We start from the raw sequence: 19,470 nt of genomic DNA on the forward strand, positions 1-19,470 counted from the left end.
CCCCCCCCCCCCCCCCCCCCCCCCCCCCCCCCCCCATTGATTTTCGGAGGCCTAAGTGTCTGGAGAAAATAACCGGTCTACATTTCAGCACGCCTCCCTGAAAAAAATTCTGGTTCCACCCTGCTAGCCCCCCCCCCCCAAATATTGGTCTAGAACCGCGCCTGCATTCATGCATTTCATTTTTACGGACTCAAAAATCGACTTCATTTGATCCTATACTGTATGTCACAGATGTTTTCCAATCTGGCTTTTCTCAGGAGAACACACGGCTGAAGCGGGCGACCTGGTAGACGGCGACAACGACATCATCATCTACATCGACGTGCAGATGTCGGACAGTGACCACAACGTGAACGGTTCCTACCACGCCTTAGAGAGCGGGGTCAGCCTGAGCCAGGGGGCGGTGGTCTGGGTGGCTTACTTCAAACTGGCCGTGATGAGAGACGGCACGGAGAAGCCGTCTCTCAATGTTTCACTCAACCACAACGGATCGACGTCAACGTATTCTGTTGGGTAAGTGTTTGGTTTACTTTTAATAGTCGAGAGGTTTCGCATGCAAACGGATACCTTTAGTGCGATGGATACGTCATCAGTTATGACATCATACGCCACTTAGTATCAGCTAAATGTGCAGACGACACGCATATCTCGCTCGCTACACGTAAGTAAAAAACGGATACGGATTTGCTAAACGTAAGTGTAAGCGTATCCGTTCGCTTGCGAAAGCTCCCTAATAAGCCAGTTCAGTATCTCAATTGTGTATGCACACAATGATATGGCCGATCATGGGTCATTTGGGATAATCCCCCCCCCCCCCACTTAAAAAAGTCGGGGGGGGGGGGGGGACTTGTCCCCCCGTCCCCCACTGATTGTCACACATGACGCACGCGTTCAGAACATGCAGTCTAGCATTGAGTGACACGTGCATTCCCATGTGCGCAGTGGTCGCGAGCCTTTGGATCAGTCTATTCTGCAGAAAGGTTATTGTACAGACTCCAATTGATATATTTTCAGGGACACGGTCTGGTACCAAGTAGACGTCAGCCACAACACCGATTCCTATGCCGAGGCAGTCAATGTCAAAGGTCACGTATTCCTGCCACCCTACATTCAGTTTGACGGCATGACGCTCAACTACAATCTGAGCAGCAAGCAGCCGGACGTCATCCCGTCAAACGACAACACTGGATTCTACTTCACGGTAAAGAGCACGGGAAGAGAATTTGGGTTATTAGACATCTTTCTTAATAACTACAGTTTTTCCCAACATGATGCTGTTGGTGTAACTGTTGGTGACCATTGTTAAAGGAAAAATCAACCAAATTACTCGCACAATAACAACAGCACCTGATTCATCAAACTCTTCGTAACTTACGATGCATCGCAGATCTGCGACGCGTCGTATCCCTACGATGCGTCACAGCTGCGACGCGTCCTGCGATCCATTTCACAAAACACGTCGTAAGTGCGACGCGTCGTAGGTGTATTTATAGCACAACTCGGTGACTGTTTTATGTATTAGGTCAGCGTACAGTAAATAGTCGTCTGATATGCAACAAAGAGTTGTCGGATCTCCGCTCAAAATTTGTTAAAACGTAAAAGAAAATGGTGGTTGTGCGATACAATTTTGAAGAAAACAAGCTCTCATGGACTGTAAAGCTACTTCGAAATTTCAACTGCAATATTCCAGTCTAATTCATAAATATTCAATGAATTTTCTATTTACAACTTTACACACATTGCCTCGGTATTATAATCTCATTGATGTAATGTTCATGGCATTAAACTGGCTAAGAAATGGACTCTTCTTATTTTGCGATGACCACTAGACACGTCGTAACTTGCGACGTGTTTTAAGCTAGTGTCTAGGAACTTACGACGCGTTCAACACATTGCAACTTTCGTGAAATGGATGATACGACGCGTCGCAAGTTACAACGTGTTACACGTCGTAACTCGAGTTGCGACGCGTCGCAGCGCGTCGCAGCGCTTCGTGAAATCGGGTGCAGGCCTCACAGCGAACCCTTCAAAACCTATAAAACCTATGAAACCCTATATTTCAACTTGAAAGCCTATTGTGTTTTTGAAGTAACCTCTATATTTATTCTGTCATACATTTTAACAATTTTTAACGATTTTAACAATTATGAATTCGACCCATAGTTTGCTGTATTGCTACTTCCCCGAGCATCCTGAAAAATTGCACGGTTTTGCACCCTAAAAACCTATAAATGCCTATAATTTGGGATTTGGAAAACCTTTAAAAAGTATGTTTTGAATTTCAAAAAGCTATTAAAAAACACGTATATATTGATGAAGACGGGCATTGAGAGGCCTGTAACTCACAAAATAGGATTCACTCATTATCTAGAAACAAATATTTGGCGCATTGATTTGAGTCGACCTTTTGGAAAGATAAAGTGTCATAGCCTAGCGGTTAAGAGCACCGGACTTATGTTCTGGTGTTTCAGAGGCAACAGTGACGTGGGTTCGAGCCCGCCAGCGGACACTTGTGCCCTTAAGCAAGGCACTTAACCATTATTGCTTCGTCCTTCGGATGGGATGTAAAGCCGTAGGTCCCGTGTGTTGTGTAATGCATGTTAAAGAACCCAGTAACACTTGTCGCTCAGCGAAGGGGTTCGCCCCGGTGTCCTGGCAGTGGCCGCAGCACCTTATAAACCCTTATAATGTGCTACATAATGGGTCTCATATTTCTCATGTACTTCATTCATCTAATAATAGACATAACTCCCAGTGCCTTGAGTACCTATGTACTCCGTTGCCTGAATAGGTTTCTGCAACGTAACCATACAGACACAGATACAGACAGACTAATGTTGCCTTACTCCACATGTAGAGACAAAAACTTTCCTTTCCTTTCTGTAACCAGGTACCCAGGATGTTCTTCACGGACCGCGTTGCATTGACCATCGAGACCACCATTCAACCAACCTACCGCTACAAGCTGACCAAGAACTGGAAGGGAACCACGCCCATCGAGGTAAACATGACAGCTTAACAGGTTGACTTGGTGGTTCCAATACTGTCTGGTCTAAGACAGTGATTTTTATTGCGGTAATGGTAGGGGGTTATTGCGCTTGCGTCAAGCGTTGCGTACGGACGATCGGAAGGGACACGCAATGTATATGCACATATGAAAAGGGACGTGCATTACCTATATAAAGTCAATTTTTTGTGAAACACATGACTATAAATTTGAGTCTTCATCTAATTCTGTTGGTATTTCCCTGACGCCCAGTTCTCAATGAAATATCCTTTCTCCAAAAGAGGTTTGGGAGTTCGTGGCGCAACTTGGGATTTCAAGAAATATCCATTTTGCTTCATACATGGGCATTTCACTGTTCCGAAAAAGACTTCAGAAAAGGATTCTTTAAAATCTAAATTGCAGGTGTTATTTTTGTTTTTATTGGCTGTTCATCATCTTAACTGATTACGTAATTATTTTTGAATAAATACTAATTTGCATTATTAATATTGATGAAACGGAACAGTGTTAACTTTGGTCAATATTCCTTTATATGAAATAATCTCTCAAAGGGCGATACACAGGCTTGCTCAATTTTTAGAAAGATAGCAGCAGTGTTTTATTGCAAGTTGCTCATGTGTTTCTTTACTTTAGGTCATATATTACATGACGGTCTATGATCCAAACTACTACGTTGACGGCCAGTACTTCAACGAGCCTATGGACTATACGACTTTTGACTTCACCGTGCCCTACCCAGATATACCAGGTAAGAAAGTCTTGCCATTAAGTACATAGCTTTGGAAATTGTGTAATGAGTGTCATATTGGGGGAGACCATCGGATGAAGAGGCATTCAAACACATCGCCGATGACGCATGATGCTCACGCACAAACACTTGGGCTTGTTGCACATTCAGAATAAAATAGGTCGTGCGTACTTAGCGCTGTATGCGCGCGAACCAGTACGAACGTATAAACACTGCCTTATGGGGCACCGGAACAATTGGAGGTACCCCACAAGGAATGCCCACTGACTTGCGGGGTACCGTTTTGGTACCCCACAAGTTTTTCACGAAATAGATATATGGATTTTACTCAAAAAGTAGGAATTTCCAAGGTGGGTTGATCCGTCGCAAATGGAAGAGTTTTAGAAAAGGGATATTAAGTCGGAATTTCAGCCCAGGAAATTAATTCTGGTTAAAATAAGAGCATTTTGAAATTAGTAGGGAGGTTTCGCAAGCGAACGGATACGCTTACACTTACGCTTAGCTATCCGTATCCGTTTTTTACTTACGTGTAGCGAGCGAGATATGCGTGTCGTCTGCACGTTTAGCGGATAGTGAGTGGCGTATGACGTCATACGTGCAGACGACACGCATATCTCGCTCGCTACACGTAAGTAAAAAACGGATACGGACAGCTAAACGCAAGTGTAAGCGTATCCGTTCGCTTGCGAAACCTCCCTATCGTGCGACATTGCAACATTTTAGTACACGAGAACAAAGAAAGTACCCCACTTGTATGTGTGAGCTTGTCTGACATACGCAGTGTGGACTTTCGAACAAAACATGTCCACATAATGTAGGTAAAACAGGTTTAGAGGCATTTTTGGGTTAGGTTTATCTGTAGCAGAATGAAGAGAAACACTTAAGGGAATCATAGAAAAAAATTGGGTGGAAAGAGTTTTCACAGTTTGAGAAAAATGAGTTTTTCCACTGGTGTTCCTTAACTACACGAAAAGAAAGGAAAGTCCACACTAGGTATGTGAAACAAACGTGTGTGTGTAAGCGTGTGTGTGTGCATGTGGTGTGTCCCGGATCTTTTCATGGGCCTCCCAAAAGTGGTAGAAAAGCGCCCTCCTTTGTTGGTGCACGGAGCCCATAGTGCCGTGGAAGGTTTCTGATGTGAAGGCACTACAAAGGTGTTAAGGGAGGTTTGAGTTGCTGATAAACGAAATGAGTATGAGTGTTTTAGAGACAAAGTGGGAACATTGAACATTCAGGATCTTCTTTTCTCACTTCCCCCTCTATGCCAATTGTTTTGTTCAGTCCTTTCTTACAACTATCATTCTGTGGGGCTTTCCTCCCATCTAGCTGTACATTGTTTTCTTCTCAATCCAGCAATGAGACTTGAGGGACAACTGTTCCAATTAAAGCACTAAGGATCAGACGGAAATAAAAAAAAGAACTTCACCATGCGACAGTTTTTTACCAAAATATATCTTGGCAGTTAAATGCTTTATCCAATTTATGCTTGTTCAGTCATCTTTTCTTTCCTTGAAGTTTGTTTTTGTGTGAAGAATGTCAAATTGATTTAACTTCTGTTTTGCCTGGTTTGAATGTTATTCCCAAAGGCCAAACTTTGTTACCTACATGTGACAGCCCAACAGCCTTGGGAATGCAGGTTGGAAGCATACAAGACTGCCAGATCACTGCTTCATTCACACCAGACCCAACTAATGCTGCAGGACATGGTGCAAGGCTAAATGGACCTGGTAGGTTGGGTTGGGTCGGGTCGGGTTGGGTTAGGCTGGGTTAGGTGCTTGGGATGGGATTGGTTGGGTTTGGGTTGGGCTGGGTTGAGGTTGTGTTGGGTTAGGTGGTTGGGTTGGGATTGGTTTGGTTTTGTTGGGTTGGGTAGGGCTGGTTGGGTTGGGTTGGGCTGGGCTGAGCTGAGTTGGGTTGGGTTGGGTAGGGTTGGGTTGGGCTGGGCTGGCTTGGGTTGGGTAGGGTAGGATTGGGATGGGTTGGGTAGGGTAGGGTTGGGTTGGGTTGGCTGGTTGGGTTTAGGTGGTTGGGTTGGGATGGGCTGGGTTGGGTTGGTTTGATTAAGGCTGGTTTGGGTTGAGACAGGATGTGCTTGGTTGGGTTGGGTTGGTTTGGATGCAGTGGGTTGGGTGGGGTTTGTCTGGGTTGGACTTGGTTTGGTTTTGTTGGGTTGGGTAGGGCTGGTTGGGTTGGGTTGGGCTGGGCTGAGCTGAGTTGGGTTGGGTAGGGTTGAGTTGGGCTGGGCTGGCTTGGGTTGGGTAGGGTAGGATTGGGATGGGTTGGGTAGGGTTGGGTTGGCTGGTTGGGTTGGGTCAGGTGGTTTGGGCTGGGTTGAAGTTGTGTTGGGTTAGGTGGTTGGGTTGGGATGGGCTGGGTTGGGTTGGGTTGAGTAAGGCTGGTTGGGTTGAGTCAGGCTGTGCTTGGTTGGGTTGGTTTGGATGCGGTGGGTTGGGTGGGGTTTGTCCGGGTTGGACTTGGTTTGATTTTGTTGGGTTGGGTAGGGCTGGTTGGGTTGGGTTGGGCTGGGCTGAGTTGGGTTGGGTAGGGTTGGGTTGGGTTGGGATGGGTTGGGTAGGGTAGGGTTGGATCGGGTCGGGGTTGGGGTGGTTTGAGTTGGGTTGGGATATGGGTTGGGTTGAATTGGGGCTTGAGTTGAGTACAAATGTGGCATTGAATCTATAAACTTCATGTCATGTTTACTTGAGTTCTACGGCTTAAAATGTTTTTTAGAATTTTGCTAAGTTCAATTAAGAAATGGAATGAATCTGACTTGAATGCAATTACAGCTTGGAAGACCCAAGCCCGAGCTGGTCCATTCCTCTACGATCGCTGGATAAAGATTGACCTGGGAAAGAGGGCGTTTGTCACTGGTATCCAGACCCAAGGAGGAAGCAGTGCGAATGCCGACGGGGACCTGGGAGAATTTGAGATCCTGTACAGCCTGGATGATACGCTGTATAAGGCCGCAACTCCATCAGATAACAAAGTGGTAATTCTTTAACTTTGTACAACTTTCAAATTTGATGAGATCAATAGAAGCTTGAACTTCAAGAGCTAACCGCGCTAGCAGAGAAGTTCTGTGCTAATCGGTAATCACAGACTCCTTAGTTATGAGACATACGCATGCACAGAAGCAAAAATTCCTCACTAACGCCTGAAATTTTCTGCTACAGTAAGCAGGGATTTTTCGGTAACTGTAAGCAGAGTCAGGAAGTTGGGCCCCGACTTTCAACATTGACAAAAAAAATTCACATTTAAAATTTGAATCTGAAAAATAAGTTTGTATCTGTAGTGTTTTTTCCCATTTATTTTCCGGATTTTTGTTGGAATCAATTTTTATTTTTACTTGTTTTTTCTTCAAATGGCGGCTGATGACTGCAAATGATGCCCGACTAAATTTAGTGCAAAACGTATGGGAGCCCAGTGAGGCCACATAAAGCTTATACTTTATTGTAATCCCATCTAAAAACACGTTAAAATTGTGCAGCAGCAGGATTCCAGTCAAACCAGTGAGTTTGGCGGTTTTGAAACATCATCTTCCATTGAACTTTTAAAATATATTTTGCCGACCTGTATGGCTACGGCGACACGTGCGCAGACCAGAAACTGGAGCCTATTTTTTGGGCTATACCTAAAAATATCAAAATCAGACAAAAAATAAAAAAACTACTGATTTTATACAAGGGGATAAATGAGGCAATGAAAAAAATTAAAGAAATATAAGAGATACAAAAAAAATATTCCATTAATTGTGGTCTAATAAAAGAGAGGACCGTATTACTATTAAACACAGAGAGCAAACAAAATGAACACTTGAATTCTTTTTTAGTTTGACCACCAAAAAGACGCCCCGGCCGACCACGACACAATAGTGACCCACACCCTTCTCATACCAGTAGAGGCTCGCTACGTCATCGTCAACCTGACTGCATACGACTACACGTCCCAGGCCAAGTGGTACAATGCACTCCGGCTGGAGATATTGGGATGTGAGATCCCAGACTCGATAGCGACAGGTAAGAGACTACCGGGCCCGATTGCACAGAGCAGACATGCCAGTTCTCAGGCTGTGGGCCAACAAGAGAGGGCACTGTTTTACCACTTCAAAGAGCCCCTCGGACGGGACACTCCGTATTAGCATACTGGTTCCTGAGCATCTGCTCCGTTCACAGGTACCCCCTCACCGGCAAAGAAAGTACAGTTGGGGGTGACCGACTGACGCCATCTTGCCTGACTGCAATTTTGTCGCAACACGTGGCCGTACCACTGCGTGTACATAGTACAAATCCCCTGGTGTACGTGCTTCACACACAAGCTAAATGTCCCGCCCATGGGACGTCGTTGCTAGGTAAAAGGGCGCCCTCTTTCGTTGGTGCATTTTCTCTGAATGTGCACAAAGCCATAGTGTCTTTGCGTGAGCGTCAGGGGTGGTCAGCATTCATTCGAATGTCACTCCAAGTTGTCTTTCCAACTCCTGAATAGTTTCTCTTTTCTGCCGCCCAGGAATACAAACTATTTTAGTTCCTCCTGGGTCCAATCCTTTGATTATGGCATAACTGAAAACTGTTACCATATTCCACCCTACAAAGCCTTGAATTCCATTACAGCTTTAAAAAACACCCCTTTTGTTCGACAGATACCTGTCCGACATCTGCAACCCCTGTGATCACTCAGCCCTATCAGCGAGGCTTCTTGGCTGACGTATCTACAGACACTCTCTTTGTGTGCGATACCATCCCCCACGGTAAGAGTGGGGTTCGCAAGGAGATCCAGGCATCAGTCTATGCATTCCTCTGGAAGTAAGTAGTCAACTTGAGGTTTTTGTAGTTCCCAGAAGGCCAACCTAGTGTTAGACTTGATGGCAAGTCGTTAGACTATAGCGGTTTATGTCCGTCATCAGCGCCAGAATCCGCATACCGGCCATGCCACCGCCGTTCACGCAACGTGAGCGCTACAACCATTCATGCAAAAGTCATGTACATGTACGATGTACATACACGTACACCGCGCGGCATGGTCAGTCCGTGTATGCAGTACACGCATGGGATCGCACACACATGGGGTCGAAAATGTACGTAGCGTCCCCGCTACTAGGACAGCATGCGGTATGTCGTACCCCCGGCACAGGGCTTGGCAGTCGCGCGCGGCGGACGCGATTAAAACCACTCATTACAGACTTGATTTCAATGCAGTACACGCATGGGATCGCACACGCATGGGGTCGAAAATGTACGTAGCATCCCCGCTACTAGGACAGCATGCGGTATGTCGTACCCCCGGCACAGGGCTTGGCAGTCATGCGCGGCGGACGCGATTAAAACCACTCATTACAGACTTGATTTCAATGCAGTACACGCATGGGATCGCACACGCATGGGGTCGAAAATGTACGTAGCGTCCCCGCTACTAGGACAGCATGCGGTATGTCGTACCCTCGGCACAGAGCTTGGCAGTCATGCGCGGCGGACGCGATTAAAACCACTCATTACAGACTTGATTTCAAGTCTAGCCTAGTGTCTGCTTTGTACTTATCTCACTGACTGACTGACTGACTCCCCGACTGACTGTTACTTGTGAGTCGGGCAGTGCTGTTGTATAGGATCATCCTGTAACGTCAATGAATGGGCTAAATCCACAGACATCTGAACACATAGACCGCCAGGTCCTATTCGAAACTACACGCGCATTTCGTGATTTCGCGGCGCCAGACTAAAACCCAAACTATGGGCAAATTCACCTCTCGGTATAGGGATTTGACACCACCCAAACTGTTCCATTAAAACAATTCTGTGAAGTTATTTTTCGATTGTAAAAAAAATCCCTTGTGTACTTTAGATTTAGGTAGATTAAAAAAACAATAACATGCACAACTTTTTTCCAACGGATTGTGAGCAAAACAGCCTTTTTAACTCAGAAATTTATGTTCTGTATGTAAATGTATGTACTGTACTAAGCGCGTATCTGCATTGAACCGCATCACGTGATTACGCGCGCTGTCAACAAGCGTTTTGCCCATACTTTTTCAAATCACGGTTTTAAATGCACGACTGACGGTCCATGCGTTTATATGGCTGTGGCTAAATCCGGTCCATTGTGTAGACCAGATGCAATGAAAAGACTTCCAGTGAATAGCCGTTCTGAATCGACTGGCTAGAACTTTGTGTGCTCTGGGACCGGCTTTACTACATGTGTTTTCAGATATTTCCTTACGTACTACAAAAGTGAGGCATTAGTGGGGTGCTGTGGTCCAATGGTTACGGTGTTCGACTCGTGTGCCGTGGTACATGGGTTCGAATCCTGACCGTGGGAACATGGTGCTTGTGCTCTTGAGCAAGGCACTTTACCATTATTGCTTTGTCCTTCGGATGGGACGTAAAGCCGCAGGTCCCGTGTGTTGTGTAATGCACATTAAAGAACCCAGTAACACTTATCGCTAAGAGAAGGGGTTTGCCCCTGTGTTTCTGGCAGTGGCTGCAATATGCGCCGCAGCACCTTGTAAACCCTTATAAGGTGCTACATAATGGGTCTCATATTTCTCCTAAACTTGATTTACCTTTCTTTAATAATACACATATCTCCAGCGCCTTGAGTACCTAATAGTTGGTAGATACGTGCGCTATCTAAGACTCCGATATTATTATAATTATTGTTATTATTATTATTATTCTGGCAAAATGAGACAAAACAGGGCAGAGGTTGAAATGAGGGTTTGCGTGTATTAGAAAAGAGACTAAAAATTCTCCTTACAGTACTGTATGTTGCGCCTCAATCAGACATTCCGTTGACAAGTTTATTATTGAAAGTTCATATAAATCGACAGGTCAAAAAAGTAAAAGGCCTTTATTAATTAACGGTTATGAAGTTGAGAAAATGAAATTTGTGTGTGTGCATTTTTTTAACACTTTTCCGTCTCCTATTGCCAGAACTCACATTTTGTCAATTTTTTGGGCCACATTGTAACCTACAATCCTGGCCAAATCTCGCTGGGCCCCTAACCCCCCGGTCCCCGCTAAATGTCGTCTCTCATTGCGCGGTGTGTGCTCCAAAAGCTGGAGAGAACAACATTGACCGGGGGAGCGGGGGAGTGGGTGACCGTGGCAGGCTCAGGAAGTGTCCCAACCATTTTGGCCGGGATTGTGAGCTTGTTCATAGAAGATAAAGTGTTTCAAAAGGCATTTCTGATTTTGCACCGAGTTGATCGATCTGGTTTTTTTTGTGTTTGGCAGAAAACCGGACATGCATTGCTTCATGATGATATATGCTGAAAAGCAGTGGACCGGTAAGTTATAAAATGGCTTGGCCATGATGTTGATGCTGGAAGCACTGATCTCTATATAAAGACTGGATAGCGGATATGCATACAACATTCACACAGTAGACTTTGCATATTGACCAATTCGCCCCCGGTCTCACGAAGATGGCCGCGTATAATGCGAACGTTCTACGCGTAAATACGCGCGCGTTGTATCAACAGTTGAAGTGCATTTTGGTCACGTACACATATTATGATGTTCTAAAATGGACACATTTCCGTAGTGATTATTATTTCAAAACGCCGAAAAATTTATATTTGCGGCATTTTAGTAACCACGACGTTAGAAAAATTGTAGTTAACCTTGGTCAGTGGTGGTGGTCAAAATATAAGTCAAGTGAACCGCGACGTTACAAAAGAAATCATGCTGTCTATAAAGACGGCAACTTGTCCTTTGTAGATCACCAGCCGGTCTCACCAATATGGCGTCAAATTCGTACATTGTGCGGCTCTGTATTAGCTATCCAGTCTTTATATAGAGATCAGTGGCTGGAAGCTTGGAAGCTTTACTCTATCAATGCAAGACGTTATTGCTAGACTATGATATCATTGATCAGACTTAGTCGCATTAAAGCCCCTGTGACATAGTAGCGAATAGAGCTAACTTATGCCTAGCGTACTGAATTTGTTTCTCGAAATTTGGTAAAGTCCAGATGCGCTCAAATTCTCGGCCAAAATCTGTTTTGTAGTGAACTCCTGACGTATAAGACGAATGCCCAACGAATGAGGAACGGATGCTGAGCATATAACGAGCGTCCATATATAGTAACGAATGACAACACATGCGCAGCGTCCATCCAACGCATGCTGAACGTACACAACGAAGGGCCAACGTATGCCTAGCGTGCTGCGGCTGGTCCATAAATACGCTGACCCATAAATACGCTCTCCAAGTCCACGTGCACAGTGGATCTGTCCATTGGGTTCAAGATGTAACCATCCATTCTATCTTGCCCAGGTCTGGATCCCCGACTGCGCAACATCGTCGGCTTCTTGCCCAGCACTGGCAAGCTGTACGGCATCATGGACAATTCTCCCGACTCCTACGCCGCCAGTGACAAACCCTACACCAGCTGGTATCTGATTGAGAAGAGCAACTACGACGTCGCGGCCGCAAGTGTTGGCTTCGTTAGCAGCATCGCGGTGCCGTTCGTGTCCAATTCAGGGTTTAGTTATTCCAATCCTGACAATTTTGCCAGCTCTGTGTACGCTATCGGTGACTGGAAAGGTATGTAATAATACACAAATGATGATTGTTTGAGTGCAATGGTAAGAATAATGTCATTGACAGATTCGCCGAGTGGAATGAAACATTCCATCTGTCACCAAATTAAATTAATGAATGGGAGGTTTGCGGTAACACCATGTGAATGATATCTCTTTGTGAGTTGTGTGGTTCTGAAAAGAAGCAGTTGGCTTAACTCGACCTTTGGAACAGTATGCTCTGGTTGTCATCAGGAGACTGATGACAGGAGACTGATGACTTTTGACGGGATGTCTCCTGATGACAAACAGAGCATTCTGTTCAAAACGTCGACTTAAACCAACTGGTTCTTCTCAAAACCACGCAACTCACAAAGACATATCATTCACATGGTGTTACCGCAAACCTCTCATGCATGGATCATGTCCACCATGTACACCCTTAAGTCGGGAATCCTTATCTTTAGGACACCTCTATACTTTATGAGTTTTGTTCAAAACTGACTTTTGCAGATGATTGTCCAGTACCAAAGTGACCTTTGCAGGCTAAAGCAGTTCTTTTTTCTTTAGATAAACTCATGTTAAAATTGTTAGTTGTAATTTTGAAAGCACTTTCAAAGAAAATGTGACTTTCCTACCTTTTTTTGCAGTTTGCCATCTTAGTTTTTGAGTCTGTTTCCTGTTTGTCGTCGTCATCTTTACCCCCTAATTTCCCCCATGAATGATTAAATCAAAGCCCTGCCCTCTTTCCGCAAAATTAAACCTGCTGATATTCAAGAAGTTGTCATTGTCAACTGTTCAAATGTGTCAAGAAATATCAGAATGGCACTTTTGAGTGTCATTTAGTCAGCTTTTTGGGAGCGAGTCTTTTAACCTTATAATAGGAATGGGGTCCCAAAGGTAAGGATAAAAAGTCTCATTTAACCAAATGAAATTATTCTTTCCATTGCACGAATGTGAAACATTCATTATTTGTTTGATAGAATGCTTGAATAAATACTCATCACCTGATTGGTAACTTGTCAAATGGTACTATGAATGTACGGAATCGGAGCCATCACAACCAATAGTGTAATGGAAGTTATATTAACCCCTTAAGCAGGACATTCCTCCACACATAGAGCAAGTGGCCCGCATGACTGCACAGCCTTTGTGTGGTAGCGGGACTGCACAAAAGCAGCAGCTGTGGAACTACCCACTAGCCGTGTGCCACGGCATACCACAGTTGGCAACTGCATTCCAATCAGGATTAGCGGCCGCGGCCATGACCGCTTCCCGTGCGCATGGGGTTAACTGTGGAATAGAACTTTTTTGCTGTGTGGTCGTGCTGTGCGTTGGGATGAATAATTCAATGACACGTGAGCAACAACCCACCAATCAGATGGCGGGGATTTGTTCAGGTGATGTGTCATAGTTTCTAACCTGTGACAAATGTGATAATAAGAGTGTGCAAGTTGACCTCCTTAACCTGCGAGATTTGACGGGATTAAAGCACACCCGGGAACCATGTATGGGCTCCGTGCACCAACGAAAGAAGGCGCCCTTTTACCTAGCAACGACGTCCCATGGGTGGGACATTTCGCTGGTTGTCGGACACCGTTCCTTGTGTGTGGACGCACGTACACCAGGGGATTTGTACTATGTACACGCAGTGGCCGGCAAATGAATTGCAGTCAGGCAAGATGACGTCGGTCGATCACCCCCAACTGTATTTTCTTTGCCGGTGAGGGGGCACTTGTGAACGGAGCGGATAGGACCTATTTTTTTTACATTTCTTCTGTGTCCTGACTACGCTTATTAAATCAAGGGCAATAAATGGGTTCCGTGACAAACAGAGAGGATATTGTGAATTGATGACTATCATAAAATTAAAAATGTTTACCCCAACTTCCGTTCAATTGATCACGCAGTATAAATTGATCAGCATATCAGGTTACTGGGACCATTACACTGGCTACAGCCAGCCGGTCGTGAAATACTTGCCTGGGGCTACTGCTCTTTTGGAAAGTAGGTTATATGTCCAATTTTTCTTTGACTTTCTTTACAGCAACCATGAGTGGAATCTACAAAGGTTCTGAGAAGGTCATGGATTGGAACGAATGCTGCCAGCCGACCTGCTCGGCTAACGGTGGCCCGGACAACTGCTCCTAAATATGGACAGCTAAAGGGTGAAGTCAGTTGCTTACGATTTTCTATTAAAAATCACGAAATGCACTTTCGTCATTCGCTATATTGCGCACGTTCAATTTACATTCATACAATTAGAGCACGGGAATTATAAATGTGCCTTTTTAAAATCATTGAAATGTTAACAAAAAATAAAGCTATGTGTTCAAGATTAGTTCTTGATACTATTTTTTTCTCTAAAAAGTAACTGCGATATGTATAGAAAATGTTGCACATTTTGAATGTGTTTCTGTGTTATTCACAGTGTTGTGCCTTATTGTAAATAGTCACCGACAAATTAGTGCGGAGAAATACTTTATTTTAAGAATTATATCAAGTTGATGTATAAATTTATAAATGTAACTAAACACCATTAGTTCTGCTGTATTTTGAGAAACCAAGTCTGCTTTGTATTGCACTTTGTTGATCGGAACGCAGTAAAAATAAATAAATTGTAATGCTTATATAGCGCTTTCCATCGTATCAACAATCTCAAAGCGCTTTACAATTATTCCCCCGTTCATCAGGCCACGAGACCACGCGACAGCTGATATCAGTGCACAATCAGTCCTCGACTCTCACAGGTACCCATTCATACTCCTGGGTGGAGAGAGGCAATTGTAGTTTAGTGTCTTGCCCAAGGGCACAAACACCATGTTCCTGGCAGGGTTCGAACCCATGTACCACTGTACATGAGTCAAACACCGTAACCACTTGGCCATGGCATTCTACAGTAGTAAACAAGGGAGCATGTTCCTGGCAGGGTTCGAACCCATGCACCACTGTACATGAGTCAAACATCGTAACCACTAGGCCAAGGCATTCTACAGTAGTAAACAAGGGACCATGTTCCTGGCAGGGTTCGAACCCACGTACCATCGTACGTGAGTCAAACACAGTAACCACTTGGCCATGGCATTCTACAGTAGTAAACAAAGGACTTTTTTGTTCTAGAAGTGATAATTTGCAAGATGCAAAGACAAAAATGGGGTTAAAATAAAAGGAAGCGAGACAAAACATTTTATTTTTGAAAGTATTAACGATTGGAATTTATTACTACAAATGTGTAAAATTTGATATACAGTTATATGCATGTACAGAGAATTCCAAAAGCATGTTAACGCATTGTACAAATCAGTAGAACGTCAACGTTTTCGTCAGAAAAGTGTAAAAAGTTTGAGAAATATTTTTAATTACACTATGCCAAAACAAGATGGTAAATTTCTCTTACTGTATGCAAAATACCAGAAATGGATTGTACAACTTTTAATATTATCTGTAAAACTTTAGTATAATTAATGATTACTTAATCATCTAGCTTCATAGTTTCTATGTTTATATGCAATATTATAGTTATTCCACGTTATGTGTACTTTTTCCTCACTGCAGTGAATGAGATTATATTTGAACCAAAATCACCCTTTTCTCTCAATTGACCACACATTTGAGCACGGTTCTGAGATGGGACTCTGATTGTTCACTTGCCCTAAAATTATTTAACACTGTTGCAATTTTTTTTATATGAGAGAAATATGACTGGAGGATCATTTAAATTTAAAAAAAAATCCACCATGCTTGCAAAGGCAACTTGTACAACAAAGCGAGCTCGCTAGCCTTTTAAGGAGAGAGTCCCATGAGCAATAACGTTACAATCCTTGATCAGTGCTATGCAACTGAGCAAGATAATTAAGCAAGATACATCTATTTGGCCTACAAAAACATTTTTTCAGCAACTTAGGGATAAATATATACAAGTAGAACCAAGCTAAATATTGACACACGTAGTGCAGCTTCCTAAGATGGAATTTTGCATCGGGGTGATGTTAATCAATATTAGCTTTTTGCCCTTCACCAACGTTTAAACACTGTATACTCAGTGTGTTACCTCCCGAGTGAAAGTTGGAAAAAATCACTCGGGTGGGACTCAAACCCACGACCTCCTGCTTTCTAGTGCAGATGTCTTATCAACTGAGCTACTTTTTAGTGCAGACGTCTCGACCACCGAGCTTGCAGGATCAGTTGGCCAGTTCGAATCTGATGTACATGTACCGTAACAGCGGGTACAGCAATTAAACTATTCATACGATAGAATTTGCAACCAATTCTTATTTAAATGCATAGTGCAACTTCGTTCCCATAGTATAAGATCAATGCATTTTCAAAAATCTTGCACATTAGGAAGTCTGGTGCCTGGCTGTGCTTTCAATCAGTGCTTGTTTTTTGTATGCGGCGTCTGGGGTACAACACAATCAATTTGTCGCGGTGTGAAATCCGAAAACACAATTTTCTTCATATATATGTAAAATGTTACAATCTTATCCAGCCAATATGCAGTATCGCATTACATATTATTACAAGCAAAATGGAAAAGGGGAGTTGTTTTTGAGGAAGTTTTGAAGTAATAATTCACATTGAATGATAAAATACGTAAAACACATTGGAAATAAAGTACGCGATATAAATCCATGACTTGCTATTGCTGTATCCAATCAGGAAACAGGATGCAAGTTTCTGAACCAGGGGTTGAAAAAGTAGCCCTGGGGTCGAGGTTGTACTTAGTGCCAATATTTTAAAAGAAAAAAAATTAAGATTAGGGATGTTTATGTGCAGAGTTTTGTTTTTCCGAAATGCTAATAATTTTGGTCAAATTTTGTAAATCTTTAAATGCACTGTCTTAGTCTGTGTAACATCAGAAGTTATGCCTAGAGGCAAAGAAAGGAGTAAAAATCATTAAACTTTTTGAGCGTATTCTACACCTAAGCCACTTGGTTTCTGAGCTCTGTCTATTCTTATTGCATTTTGCTACATTCTGTGTACTTCCTATAGATACATTGCAATGCGGCCATATTTAAGGTACATGCAGGGATACACGAGTAGACATGTGAGGCATTACGAGACAGAACAGGGCATAGGTTGAAATGAGGGTTTGCTCGTATTATTAGAGAATAAAACTCTCCTTACAATACCGTTTTTTGAACTTCAATCAGGCGTTCCATTGACAAGTTATGGCTGTTGACAACTTATCAACATTTATCAACGTGTCAAAAAAGTGAAAATACTGAGAAAAAGGCCGTTAAAGTTTTGAGTTTTGTATCCGTAAAAATTTATGCCAATTGATTTCCCTTAAAAACACTTTTATTCCACATATTTTATACTATATAACATGTCTGAAAATCAAAAAAAAAAAAAAAAAACACCCCTTCAGTTTTTTTTTAGCATTATTCTCTGCTACGGCCTGTGCCCATTTTCGTCTCATTTTACCAGAATGCCTCATATATATTAAGCATTCATGGGTCTAGATTTAGCTTTGTGACTACCCAAGCCCAGTAAAGTTGATCCGTGAGTCATTTTTGTGCCATGCAGAGATGCCACAGGGTTTGCTTGAAAAAACTGGAACTGTGTCTGCTTGAAAAAAACAAAACAGCTGCTTGAAAAAGCCGGAACTTAATTTTTTTTTGGTAAAAAAAATACGAAGTCCCCGTTGTCATCTTCTCTTATAGCCAAGCCAAGCTCCATTTATTTTTTTTGCTTCTATGGCCTTTAAGCTGTCGGTTCGTTCAATCACTTTGATTTTTCCATATTCCTATTATTTTTTCTGCCTACCCGAATTTCCAACGTAATATTCGACACGAAACATCGGAAACACGCACGATTCCACAACACTGTCGGTGTACATGACCTTTGCACTACACGAAAATATGGTTGGTACCCGGCGTTTTTTTTGTGTTCACATATATCACTGCGATTAGGAACCATCGATAACTGAAATGATAGACTTGATTTCCAGGCTGAATGCTACGTGTGCTTAGCGCACAACACGCCCACACACGGTGCATGCAGCACGCGAGGCGCCGTTGTATACTGCGTGCAAGTATGTACATCGGCCGCCTGTATCGCATGCAGGCTCGGCAACAACAAAGACTTGTTTTTAAGACTACTTCAACGAACAATGTTGTGCCAGAGCGCTATTAAAAACGAGGTAAAAATCAATGCATTTCCAAAATTTTTCTGCTCTTTTTCCAGTTTTTTTTTTAGGCCGTAAACTGGAATTTGGTGAGATTTAAAAAAACTCAAAATTACGGTTTAAACCGGACAATGGCATCTCTGGCCTTGGTGTGACTGAATCAAGTCTAATTCACAAGTGACAGTCAGTCACATGGTACAATAACGACCCTAGGCTGGCCCTCTGGGACCAGCAAAGACACCTCCAAGATGGCCGCTGAATGCAAACAGTGTATCTTGATGGCTTACTTTGTTTGAGCTTGGTACGTCCTTGTTAGAAACTCTCACTGCACGACTCATCATCGCTGTCAGATTTCTCCTCTTGCCCCATAGTGGTCGTTGACTGCAAAAGCAATGGAAGAGAGAACATTTGTATTTAAAGGTATAGTCCATCATTTGTAATTTGTGCATTTTGTTCGTTTGAAGCAACAAAAATGCTTAAGATCTAAAGAATGGTGCTGAACAACTAACCTGATGAAGTTTCAGCTCAGCTTTAGCTGTATATTTCGAGAAAAACAACATTCTAGGATCTCATTTTCAAATCAAATGTTGCTGAGTCATGTTTTGAATTGGGCCTGAATTCAGCGTCCGAGACACGTTCTCCCTGAGCCGATTGCAGCTACGCGATGTCGCGCACTAATCCGACGAATTGTAGCAACCGCACGCGCGCGTGTGAGCATGCCAATGCTTGCGCGCGCTTCGCCTAATAACAAAACGAACTACTAATTTGAATTTCCTACGGTGCTTCTTTAGTTACTTTTTGGACAGCTGCAAATGATGGACTCTGGCTTTAAAGATGCGTACCCCATGCTCTTAAAAACATGGATTATTGTTTTCTCCTAACAACTTTTCAATTTGCATGTTTTGTTTTAAAGGGAATATACAACATCTGCTTCTGCTGTAATTTTCAGAAATGGATGGTTTTTGGGGTTAGTATTTTATAGCAAATATTGTTACACTGACTTGTTTGAAGTGTTGGATTAGATGATGCTGGAAAAATCATGCTCCTGTAGCAGGGCTCGAGATACCCAC

The 19,470-nt window shown here is 43.2% G+C and overlaps 2 protein-coding genes across 2 annotated transcripts in view; one reads left to right on the top strand and one right to left on the bottom strand.

The window, feature by feature from the left end:
• Positions 1 to 257: 257 nt before the first annotated feature.
• Positions 258 to 16,716, top strand: LOC119736941 (the record flags this gene model as incomplete). The annotated part of the gene is given in 11 exon segments (XM_038210981.1): positions 258 to 513; positions 1,015 to 1,201; positions 2,891 to 3,001; positions 3,641 to 3,755; positions 5,342 to 5,482; positions 6,542 to 6,744; positions 7,585 to 7,771; positions 8,392 to 8,554; positions 10,982 to 11,034; positions 12,026 to 12,295; positions 14,318 to 16,716. Coding segments are annotated over 11 exon segments (1,790 nt in total), but the record flags the coding sequence as incomplete, so codon positions are not given.
• LOC119740567 (Fanconi anemia group D2 protein-like) overlaps positions 15,462 to 19,470 on the bottom strand; it is a 44,737-nt gene continuing 40,728 nt past the window's right edge. Inside the window, exon 22 of the mRNA XM_038215916.1 lies at positions 15,462 to 18,781. Coding sequence (XP_038071844.1) covers positions 18,713 to 18,781 — 69 coding nt within the window. The 3' untranslated portion in view covers positions 15,462 to 18,712. The remainder of the gene's footprint in view (positions 18,782 to 19,470) is intronic.

Source organism: Patiria miniata, unplaced genomic scaffold, assembly GCF_015706575.1.
Source record: "Patiria miniata isolate m_02_andy unplaced genomic scaffold, ASM1570657v1 HiC_scaffold_10, whole genome shotgun sequence".
In the NCBI taxonomy this organism is placed as follows: Eukaryota; Metazoa; Echinodermata; class Asteroidea; order Valvatida; family Asterinidae; genus Patiria; species Patiria miniata.